Source organism: Achroia grisella, unplaced genomic scaffold (assembly GCF_030625045.1).
Source record: "Achroia grisella isolate CSIRO2021 unplaced genomic scaffold, CSIRO_AGI_Agris_v1 utg515, whole genome shotgun sequence".
Lineage (NCBI taxonomy): Eukaryota > Metazoa > Arthropoda > Insecta > Lepidoptera > Pyralidae > Achroia > Achroia grisella.
This window is the reverse complement of record NW_026712908.1, coordinates 1,180,813-1,192,964: the sequence shown is the minus strand read 5'-3', so window position 1 is coordinate 1,192,964 and position 12,152 is coordinate 1,180,813. Positions and strand designations below refer to the sequence as shown.

General features: G+C 42.1%; 2 protein-coding genes across 2 annotated transcripts in view; both read left to right on the top strand.

The window, feature by feature from the left end:
- LOC131846990 (transcription elongation factor 1 homolog) overlaps positions 1-12,152 on the top strand; it is a 380,500-nt gene that overhangs the window by 79,739 nt on the left and 288,609 nt on the right. The gene's annotated exons all lie outside the window — the stretch shown is intronic.
- The window catches only part of LOC131846981 (dedicator of cytokinesis protein 3), a 69,467-nt gene that overhangs the window by 44,879 nt on the left and 12,436 nt on the right, over positions 1-12,152 (top strand). Inside the window, exons 8-23 of the mRNA XM_059196407.1 lie at positions 182-281; positions 1,565-1,800; positions 2,709-2,868; positions 3,383-3,506; positions 3,613-3,764; positions 4,101-4,269; positions 4,593-4,727; positions 5,033-5,186; positions 5,455-5,547; positions 6,860-7,046; positions 7,813-8,093; positions 8,869-9,030; positions 9,601-9,729; positions 10,164-10,308; positions 10,960-11,188; positions 12,056-12,073. Of these exons, the coding sequence (XP_059052390.1) occupies positions 182-281; positions 1,565-1,800; positions 2,709-2,868; positions 3,383-3,506; positions 3,613-3,764; positions 4,101-4,269; positions 4,593-4,727; positions 5,033-5,186; positions 5,455-5,547; positions 6,860-7,046; positions 7,813-8,093; positions 8,869-9,030; positions 9,601-9,729; positions 10,164-10,308; positions 10,960-11,188; positions 12,056-12,073 (2,474 nt within the window). The remainder of the gene's footprint in view (positions 1-181; positions 282-1,564; positions 1,801-2,708; positions 2,869-3,382; positions 3,507-3,612; positions 3,765-4,100; positions 4,270-4,592; positions 4,728-5,032; positions 5,187-5,454; positions 5,548-6,859; positions 7,047-7,812; positions 8,094-8,868; positions 9,031-9,600; positions 9,730-10,163; positions 10,309-10,959; positions 11,189-12,055; positions 12,074-12,152) is intronic.

Sequence of the window (12,152 nt, the reverse complement as noted above, 5' to 3'; positions counted from 1 at the left end):
AATTGTGTTTGTTATGATACTTTCTGAAATTATATAGAATATAGTAGGTCGGTATCAGATGACCATAGTTCATTAACACTAGATGATTTTAAGCCTTTAACTTCAATACCTTACCTTATACCTTAATTGTTTATAAATAGTTTATTGAAATCTGACCCTGGGTTAATTTGATAATTTTCAGGTATACCAATCTGAAGAGAAGGATTTCCATCAGTTACATGATATGTTAATACGAAAACAGACGAACAAGTGCAATATACTTCCCGGTACACCGAATTATGGTAATTTTATAAATTTTTAATATGATAATATAAATAATATTTTTAAGAATTATTCTATACAATTCAATTTAATTTCAATATTGATTCTTAACTTACTAAATTCGAATGGCATCAGATGTATCACGGGCATCAAGATGTAACTTGTAAGATCATGAACATCAACATGTATTTTGTTGCCTTTAAGATGCTAGAGGAAAAGCAATATACCAAGTCTGGTTGACCAATTTCTAACAATGGACTAACTGACCTGACCTCACGCTTATTATGACGACCTCGGTGGTCTAGCGGTCTAGCACACCGCTTCATGACCGATGGTCGCGGGTTCGATTCCTCGCACGGCACGAACATTTGTATTCATGAGTATGATTGTTTGTATTGGTCTGTGTGTTTTCTATGTATAATATGTATATATTTACAAAAAAAAATCTATGTATATGTATCAGTTATCTAGTACCCATAACACAAGCTTTAGCTAGCTTAAGTTGGGTCCTGAGATTATTGTTATTATTATTCTATCGTCCTCCACTGGTGCCTCGCCAGCGTATACCATTAGCGCATGCGGGTGCACTATTTCATTATCATCCATAAAAAAATCTTAATGCTGTTCATATGTATAGCCGACCATCACTTGTTTCCATCGAAATGAGGTACACAATTCTAGGGAAAATAACCTTGGCCCATATTAACTCGAGCCCATGATTCGCTACAGAATCACTAGGTATGTCATGTAATTTGTAGTAGGAAAAAATATCATATCCTACATTCTCTCCGTGGATGCAGTAAGAAGAGAGTATTTACCTTTAAGGTTTCTTACTGATAAATACTACTTTTTTTTCTTGTCATATATTATTGTATAAGTTACATAGTAGTAATATAAATCATATATATCTAATACAATAAGGAAAACCTCAATACCTCTTGTGGTTTATGCTACGTTATCAGTGTGAATTATTACAAAGTTATGTTAAATACATTTTTTAGAAAGTAGTCTTTACATACATACATACTGTAAAATATTTAAGACTAGCATGTGGTTTTTGTTGATTTAAATTATAATTGCTATAAGAGCAAATTAAGAATCTATAAATTAGACCAAAAACTATATATTTTGCTATGAAACTACGACCATTAAAGCTTATGAACGCTTATAAAATATGACTTTTATTTTATAATATCCATTAATGATCATTTGTGAATAGATGATAAACAATTTGTTCACCATACCGCCTTTAACGTGGGTTCCATTATCTATATTATTATAATAGGATTATTCTATGTTCCAGGTATAGTGGTAGCCCTTCGACTTTTAACACATTCGGGGAACATAACAGAAGCGGTAACATCTGGAGCAACAGTAACCGCCAAGCGTGGTTTCCCTGATGTTATCATGCCTGGCGATGTGCGGAATGACTTATATTTTACATTAGAAAAAGCAGAGTTCGAAAGAGGAGGCAAAAGTACAGCGAAAAATGTTTTAGCAACAGTCAGTGTTCATGACAATACAGGACAGGTTATAAACGTGAGTAACCTTAATTATGCAGTTTTAGTATATTACTGGATGATGCAGTGAACTTTGTACCATGTATTGTTTATGGTATAGATTTTATTAATACGAATATCATCATCTATTAAAAGTAATACGATTTATCAATTTCCATACAAAAATACACTTTATATAAGCAGTTTTGAACATTAAATTTATTCTATTCCTCATTCGAACAGTAGTTTAGGAATACCTGTTGCTCTTTTAACTTTTTAACATTTTCTATGAATACAAACTACCAGATCACTGACAAAAAAGTTAGATAAATCGTTACTTGAGTAACAAAATAAATCCGTCATAGAATTCAGACCAGTCCTACAACTAGCAACAAGAGTTCAAGAGTATGATGAAGAGTTCAAGAGTTGAAGGTTTTTATATTTTTCAACATTTGAGCTGGGATTTTCCGACTATTTTGAACCCCTTATAAATTAAATTGGACAAATAATTTTAGCGAGAGTAATGCTAGTTCATAGTGCATCGTGGTCAAGTATGAATAATACTTCAAGCTGCAATGAGGAATACTAATCTATACATGCTTTCATGCGCGATCAGAAGCGCGCGCGATTTAGCACGGGAAATTCAGCGTGTATGATTGCATTTTACTATTTGTTGTGATCACTCTTTAATATATATATTTTTTAAGATTATTATATTTTCTAAAGACACATTTAAGATTGAAATATCAATAACGGTATACTTATACTCTTACCTCTATATTGCAATGATAATTATTACAAAAAACCGCTAATGCACGCACGATTGAAGGACGCGGAAATGCGCTATTAGACAGCGCACGCGGTCTTTCTCGTTCTCTTCGTCTACATTTATATGCAGATTCTTTCCCTCATAAAAGAGCGTACGTGTAAAGCTAATGATACATGTAGGAGTGCGTGTACGGCGCGAGCGGCGCTGCTGGCCACTCGTACGAGTCTCTAGTGCTGTACCACAACAACAGCCCCGCGTGGGGAGAACACCTGCGCCTCGGTGTGCCTCTCGACACCTTCACGCATGCGCACGTGCGCGTCGAGTACCGACACTGCTCCAGTGAGTATTCCCCATTTAAATTTCATAAATATGAACATCTATAAATTATAAAGGTACGTAGTACGTACATAGCTATTTCTCCTGAAAATACGGTAAATGATTATGTAATACAGAAAATATTACATAATCATTTACCGTTTGTACATTTCATATTTGTACTCCACTAATACAAATATGAATATTTAAATAGCAAATAAGCGTTCTGAAATATTTACAATTAAGTAGGTGTGTAAATTATTTTTGAACTTATTTGCATTCCGTTAAAAACAATAAAAATTATAGAAATGACATTGATTTATTTTAGATTGTATATTGAATTAGTATAATACCAAATTTATTCAAAATAATAGGTAGATTTTGACTAAAAATACATACAAATAATGATGTATGTTTTGTGTTGTTCTAGTCCAAATTCATCTAAAGGCTATTGTTTCTTCAGTTTTTTTTACACACTTTTTAATAGTGTCAATCTATTTATATTTTTGATCTTAGCAATAGAATCGGCTTTTTTCAGCTCGAGATAAAAATGAAAGAAAACTATTTGGATTCGCATTCGCCCGTCTCATGGAAGCAAGCGGCGCCACACTGGGGGACGGCCCTCATGAACTATATGTTTATAAATGCGACGATCCTACCAAGTAATTAATTTATTTAATTATTAGTTTTTATAACATAAAGATCAGTTCTAAACAATAATATGCATGTATTATATATAAATAAACGACTAATTATTTCTTTTTCCAGACTTACAACAGCGAGCTACCTGTCACTTCCATCGTGTGCTACTGACTCGGGGAGGGGTACGACCAACGGTGTCGTAGCCACTTTCCAAAGGAGTTCTAAAGAGAGCTGTACAATTAGCACTTTGTTGTGTTCTACAAAACTCACGCAGAATGGTATAGTATTTATATAATACTGCAAATGGTATTCTTTTAAACTTAGGTTCAAATCTTAGGATATGAATATTTTTTTTATTCAAATCTGAACAGCGGTAGACTATTTTCCATTTATGTATATAGATAGAATAAATCTTTACTAGTTGTGTCCGCTGTTTAACCTGCGTGAAATATATAGCCTATGTGCTATTCTAATATATAAGCTATTTTATTGTAAAGGTCATTAACTCTACTACTACGTCTTTGACTTATGACATAGATTTTGTATAAAGTCTACTTTAGTAAGTCGGACCGTCTTTTCTTATTTTGAGTATACATGTACCCTTATATGTACAGAGGACCTCCTGGCGCTGCTGCAATGGCGCGCCCACCCAGAGAAGGTGCAGGAGACGCTACTGCGCGTGCTGCGGCTCGGAGATGGGCTCAGCTGCGAAGAGCTTATCAAGTTCCTGCGCGATGTGCTCGATGCACTCTTCGCTCTCTTCTCCACTGAGGATGGAAACAGGTAAGTTTCTACCTGCCATCAGAAATGTTCAAATACCTAGCTATTCATTAAGTTTTTGAACTTCAAGAACATATTCGAAATTTGAAAAAACAAAATAAACAATATAAGTTGCGGGTAACTTATTACAGTAACTCAAATTTCTTAATTTACGTACTAATGTGTGCGTATTGTACGTTTGAAAATCATGTGAACGATGTGATCGTATATGTATCAGATACATATACGATCATATCGTTGTTTGGTGCAGTTAAACTTTTGTAACATAATAATATGTTCTGTATAAATCCATTTAAATATATTAATATATTGTTTTGTGCTTTCAGTACGCCGCACTCCGGTACCGTGTTCTTGGTACTGGTATCGATATGTAGTTTACTGGACGAAAGTCGGTTTCAACATTTTCGACCAGTGCTCGACGTGTATATCGAAGAACACTTCTCAGCCGCTCTAGTATACAAGTAAGTGTTGTAGTATATTTATTTAAATATTATGTTTAGAAATATTTTGCCTGGATTCGAATAACGCCTCACTTGTAGATTATAATAATATTCTACATATTAAAACTCTAGGCATTCTTTAAAAGACTTTATAATGTTGAGTCTCTCAATGTCGTCTATTTCAGCTGCTGAGCATCTTGCTTTGCAAATGATGATAAAATTAACTGTCAGCTCGTGTGTCATGTCAATACTCGATCCCAAATTCGATACGCAGTTAATAAAAAGACATGCGGAGATCGTTCGTTGAGATATTGTGGTGTCTGCAGAGGCCTGCTGTCGTCGGTGCAGCACTGCGCGGAGTGGGCGGCGGGCACGGAGGGCCAGGAGCCGATCCGCAAGTGTCTGCGGTCGCTGGGCGCCGTGTTCCGGCTGGCCGTACGCTCGCGCCGGCTGTTCTCCCGCGCCACCGGCGGCCAGTACATAAAAAGACATGGCGGGACGATGCGCGCCGCGCTATTGCGCTGCGGGCGCTCGCGCACCACCCGCACCGCGACCACCTCGCGCCCGCACAGGTACCGCCGCGCCCCGCCCCGCCCCGCCCCGCCCCCTCCAGTACGAGGACAGCTTCCGGCGGGACGTGCGCGCCGCGCTGCACGCGCTGCGGGCGCTCGCGCACCACCCGCACCGCGACCACCTCGCGCCCGCACCGGTACCGCCCCGCCCCGCCCCGCCCCGCCCCCTCCAGTACGAGGACAGCTTCCGGCGGGACGTGCGCGCCGCGCTGCACGCGCTGCGGGCGCTCGCGCACCACCCGCACCGCGACCACCTCGCGCCCGCACAGGTACCGCCCCGCCCCGCCCCGCCCCGCCCCGCCCCGCCCCGCCCCGCCCCCTCCAGTACGAGGACAGCTTCCGGCGGGACGTGCGCGCCGCGCTGCACGCGCTGCGGGCGCTCGCGCACCACCCGCACCGCGACCACCTCGCGCCCGCACAGGTACCGCCCCGCCCCGCCCCGCCCCCTCCAGTACGAGGACAGCTTCCGGCGGGACGTGCGCGCCGCGCTGCACGCGCTGCGGGCGCTCGCGCACCACCCGCACCGCGACCACCTCGCGCCCGCACAGGTACCGCCGCGCCCCGCCCCGCCCCGCCCCGCCCCCTCCAGTACGAGGACAGCTTCCGGCGGGACGTGCGCGCCGCGCTGCACGCGCTGCGGGCGCTCGCGCACCACCCGCACCGCGACCACCTCGCGCCCGCACAGGTACCGCCGCGCCCCGCCCCGCCCCGCCCCGCCCCCTCCAGTACGAGGACAGCTTCCGGCGGGACGTGCGCGCCGCGCTGCACGCGCTGCGGGCGCTCGCGCACCACCCGCACCGCGACCACCTCGCGCCCGCACAGGTACCGCCGCGCCCCGCCCCGCCCCGCCCCGCCCCCTCCAGTACGAGGACAGCTTCCGGCGGGACGTGCGCGCCGCGCTGCACGCGCTGCGGGCGCTCGCGCACCACCCGCACCGCGACCACCTCGCGCCCGCACAGGTACCGCCGCGCCCCGCCCCGCCCCGCCCCGCCCCCTCCAGTACGAGGACAGCTTCCGGCGGGACGTGCGCGCCGCGCTGCACGCGCTGCGGGCGCTCGCGCACCACCCGCACCGCGACCACCTCGCGCCCGCACAGGTACCGCCGCGCCCCGCCCCGCCCCGCCCCGCCCCGCCCCCTCCAGTACGAGGACAGCTTCCGGCGGGACGTGCGCGCCGCGCTGCACGCGCTGCGGGCGCTCGCGCACCACCCGCACCGCGACCACCTCGCGCCCGCACAGGTACCGCCCCGCCCCGCCCCCTCCAGTACGAGGACAGCTTCCGGCGGGACGTGCACTAATAATCATTACAGTTTGTTTGTAAATGAGAACATACTCTAAAGCAAAAAAAAATAGTATTTTGGAAAACTATCAGAAGTACTTATACATCGGAGATTTTAATATCTCTGATATTCTATCACGTCCTAATTTAAATTTTGTCATTTACTTTAAGTTTAAAACGTAACATCTTATAACGGTTTTGAGATTAAACACTGTTTTAACATTGATTCCTGCATGGTACTGATGTGTTTGGACCCCTAGATAGCTACTACGGTATTATATGACACATAGAACCTATTTATAGGTAGCGCTAATGACATCATGGGCCAGCGTGGCCAAGGAAGTGGCGTCGGCCCTGGGTCCGGTGGAAGCGGCGCGGATAACGGCTTCGATGCTGGACGCGCCCGCCGCCACCGCGCCGCCCGCGCTCGCCAAGGCGCGCCTCGCCGCCGCGCAGGACGTACTCAAGGGCCCGCTCGGACAGGATCCTGGTCAGTGATTATTTTATATTTAATTAGCTGTACCCGCGGTTTCATTCGTGTGAAATTTATAGCCTACTAGCTACTCGGCTCGACTTCGCACGGGTGCATTACGAATCCTTAAATTTCTCGGCTCTTCTGTATAATAATATGCACGTATGTATTATACATACAATTATTTCTCTTGAACTACTCTATTTGTTGCTGAAAACTACACTAAAATTGCAGCACAAACAGCGGTGGAAACTTTGTTTTATACTATGTAAAGATATATTATTCTAATGTATACTATATTATTGTAAAATTTCATTAAAATCCATTCAGAGTAGTTTTTACGTGAAAGAGTATCAAAACTTACCTTATCCATCCTTCGACACAGACAAACTTTCGTGTTTAAAATAATAATAAGATTTTTAGCGCCGACTCCAAATAATGGGATAAAGGCATGGCATCATCATTGCAATGATGATGCCATGCCTTTATCCCTTGCCATCCTATGGGGCCTAGGTTTGTCGTTTATAAATAACTATGTCATATATTGTGTACATATTACAAAGGATATTTTACTTTAGATGTGCTGATGTGTGATGGGCCATATGCTTGTTTGCCACCATCGTAGTGTAAGAAAAGCTAGTCATAACTGACTAAGGAGTTTATATTCTATACTGTGATGGTCGCAATATCGGTTCATGTTCATAAGCATGTATGCCTTATCGTCTGTAATGTTGTTTGCCACTGTGATGAATGAATTGACCAAATAAATAAAATATTGTTTCAGAGGCGCGTAATATCGTTTTGATGACGGCGTGCCAACACTTGCGTGTACAACTAGCACGACGCGACGAACTACCGCAGTGTGCGGACATGCTTGGTGACCTCGTCACGTTGCTATGGAAACGCTCCGACGACGATCTCACCGACCCTCAAGATCAGCTCGACCATCACGAGCACGATCATCATGATCACATCGATCCTGACGTCGATGTGCTCTGTCTGAACACGCTCGATGTGCTCGTCGAGACTGTGCTGCATCTTATTGGTGGGAACTCACCTGTATTGGTAAGTCTGGGAACTCGACCTGTATATTTATTTTGCAAAGAATTAAAATACATGTCTGATACGTTTTAAACGGATTGAACATTTTATGCCATTGACTGTTTCAAATAAACTTGATCTTTTTTTATTTGTGATTGTGTAAAATAATATCTATTAAAAAAACATGTTTTCTGTTGATGACTCGTAAATAAAATAAGTAGTGGACTGTAAGTTATTATATTTAATACGAGGAGTTATAATATTACAAGGAACATTATCTAATTAATAAGGTACGCGTGCGGTGACGTCGTAGGCGCAAGGCAAAGTGAAAGGTGCCCCGGCCTAGCGGCTGTCAATAGCTCATGTTCGATAGCGCTCGAACACTCTATATTCTAAGGATTTAAAAAAATCCTTTGCGTATAGGAGTTTATATCAGCGGCTAACATGAGTTGTGTATAATAATTATATAAAAAAGTATTACAGTAACTGAACATGTAGAAAGCTGGTGGTATTAAAAAAATAAAAAGTATTCAGATATTAATACTTTCACATTTATTTTTTACGGCTGTAACAATGGTGTCGCCTAATTAATTGTTTCTTATTTCTTTTTATTCTTTAACTTATTTGTTCAATTTATTCCTCACTTTACCTATTTTGTCACAAATGTAATATTAGGTGACAATTACTACGCTGAAAATTAAACTAGTAACTTAGTACATTGTTTGATTCCTATTTGTATTGGGCTTTGTTCCTTTACGAAACAAATTATAAATCAGTCTTATATTGCTATGCTTTTCAGGGCTCAATGGTCGCCGGTTTGCTGGGCGCTATGGAACTACTCAAGCCCGCCCATTATCAAAGGCTATGGAGTCACTTAGCACCGCACCCGCATGATCGAAAACCTTTAAAAGACTTTTTGATGCGAGCCTTCCTTGTCTTTAGACATCTTATTGAACAGGATGTGAGTTACGCCTACTATATTCTCTCTATTCCATAGTGTATATTTGAATATATTATAGCAGTTAAACTGACGGCACATATAATGGTTACCATTAACAACCATAGTCCATGTAACTAGACAAAGCATATCAATCCTGTCAACCGAAACATTGCTTACAAAGCAAGCTACGGCGGAAATAGGTAAGACAGATATACTCACACAGACGACTTTGTACAAAGTCGTTTGCATGTAAAAGTATAAGGTAGTGAGTTAAACTAAATACATAAATACCCACTGACTACCACCGTCAAATTATATCACATGATGTTCATATGAGACTTGGTATAGAATACACCAAGGTAGTGCTTGCAATGATTTGTTATATAAATTGTTTAGTAAAAGTTTAGTGTAGTCCTGATTTTTGTATAATAAATAATTAAACACAGTCTGTGCGACTTTCTACCAATAATGTTGATAATTATGTGAAATGTGACTGTTTTTTAGTTAATGCACGTTCTACTACATTCTTGTAATGACAGTATGAAAATTATTGGTCAAACATTAAAATAAATATTTCGTTATTGTTTGCAGGTGTTCCCAGCAGATTGGATGGTTCTTAGAATTCAAAGCTGTAAAGTATTATTATCAGCGCTACAAGACTTGTCGAAACCGTTACTCGAGCGGTTTATGGGAGATGAACCACCGCAATTTGATACTCAGGTATAAATTATTATAGTAACACGTTTTATATCTTACACCAAAAGTATGTTATCAAATAGATTTAAGATTTTTATATAAGACATAATATTGGGCTTGATATTAGGTACTCTCGTCTGTAGGACGTGTCGAATTAGTGAAAAACATACACTCACTAAACAAACAATTAGATCGTGAATAAATATGAATTATGGCTATTTTATATCAAATAAGTTAATTGTAACAGTATTGGAAATAGCTCGATTTAATTTAATCGAATTAATTTAGCAGCACGTGGTCCATCTTGTTCTCTTTGTCTACATTAATTCCTGCGTGAAAGCAAGTTCCTTTGTGAAAGAGAGTTCGTGTGAAGGCAGCTTTTGAATGAGTGAGGTCGGTCGTGTCTTCGTTCCGCTGAAGTCGTGGCGTATTTTAACTGGCGGTGGGGTCGGGTGCAGGTGTGGGCGGGGTACGTGGAGCTGGGCGTGGCGCTAGTGACAGCGAGTGCGTTACAAGCGCCGCGCTGCGTGGGACGAGCGGCGGACGGGCCGCGCATGCGTGCTGCTGCCGCACGTCACTTGCTCGCCGTTTGGAATCGCCTCGGTGAGCATGCACACATACATATAAACATCAGTCCACACTTAAACATAAGCATCAATCGAATCCTGTATTCATTAAATCAAGTTGACAAACAGTCCGAACTTATTATTTTCATATCACAGCACCTAGATTGTGTGGGTCACCACATTCTCATACATACACACACACACGCACACCACAAATACATTGTCATGTGTACAAGAAGACTACACAAAGGGTTATAGTATTTATGACGCTGAAGAATTTCACCAAAGAAACAATATGTACAATTCATATTATAATTAAGATGAAAAAGTTTGTTAATTATTAAACTTCTGAAATAGGGAGATTACAATTCTATGATTTTAATAATCTCGCAGTTAACTGAGACTAGTTTTCTGGTCGTCGTCCGTACTTCGCAGTGCCATCTAGCGGCACTCGCATTCTATAATAGTCGTATTACAGAGGGCGCGGTCATAGCCAGAAATTGCGACATATAATTAAAGTACGCGCTTAAATATGTGAAAGTTCCTCGTAAAACTAATCATTTTTTGCCAATGAAATGTTTACTGGCGTGTCATGTGCACGATGGTAGGTCCGTGTTCATAAAACAGCGTTTTACTTAAATGGTTGGGTGCGAATGAAGCGTTTACGAGCGTGCGCGACGGCCGGTAGGTGCGGCGCAGCTGCAGCTGGTGGGCGCGGGCGTGGGCGCGCTGCTGGAGGTGACGCTGGTGGAGGCGCTGCGGCGGCCCGCGCTGGCCGCGCTCGTCAACCTCATGGCGGCCGAGCGCGCCGCCGCCGGACACGCGCGCCGCACGGAGGCCGCGCTCGTCGACAAGCTCGACTCGCTCGTCGCCGACAACAAGGCCGACGACCACTACCGCCGGCTGTTCGACACTGTGTGAGTGATGCCACGGTTTCTAAATAGATTATAAATATCTCACATACAAATTAAAAAAATTGTACTGGCATGTGAACGCGCTAGTCGCGAACGGCAAGCGAAGATCACTACTGCCGCCTGTTTAACACTGTAAGTGATGCCACATGCCAGTTATAGCCTACATTAAAAATAAAGTTATAGGCGCATTTGAACTCGCTCGTCACGGACGATAAGGCCGACGTCCACAACCCCCGGCTGTTTGACACTGTGTAAGAGATGCACAACTACTAGTTACATCACCATTTACCATTCTTATTCGGACAGGACTAGTTTTAAGGCCTATTAAATATATGCTTTAAGACAATTTTCTTTATGTAATTAGAATGAAAAATAAGCTTACGAGCCACATTATTTAAATATTTTGTTATTATTTGACGCCTGTGAGATACAGACAAAGAAAACTGATTGACGCCTAAAAGGGAAACTTAGAGGTGATACCTCTTGGGTTTTTAACCCATTTCATATACCCCATAACTAATTTTTCAGTAAAAAAAAATGTAACATAACACACTTATTATCCTACATTTTTTTTAAATATTTATGTAAACGTATATGTTCATATTTATGTACTACAGACTAACAACCTTATGAAATAACAGGCAAGTAGTATAATTTCAGAGAAATTCAAATTGATTATGTCCTATTTTTAATTGTACTTCGTATAATGTTTCTACTTAATATATTACATTTTTTCATTTCTTATATGATTATTTTTACACAATGAATCATAACCGACAGTTTGAGCATGTACTTACAATAAATAACTATATACCATTTCTTGATTAGTCTAATAATGCAATATTAATTGTACACGCTACATTACTTCAGGGAACACTTAAGTTCAGTGTAAGTATTTCCATTCCTCATTTTTAAACTGCAGATGTGATGGACTTCCTGTGTTTTTTGTATTAGTATACTAGTATAT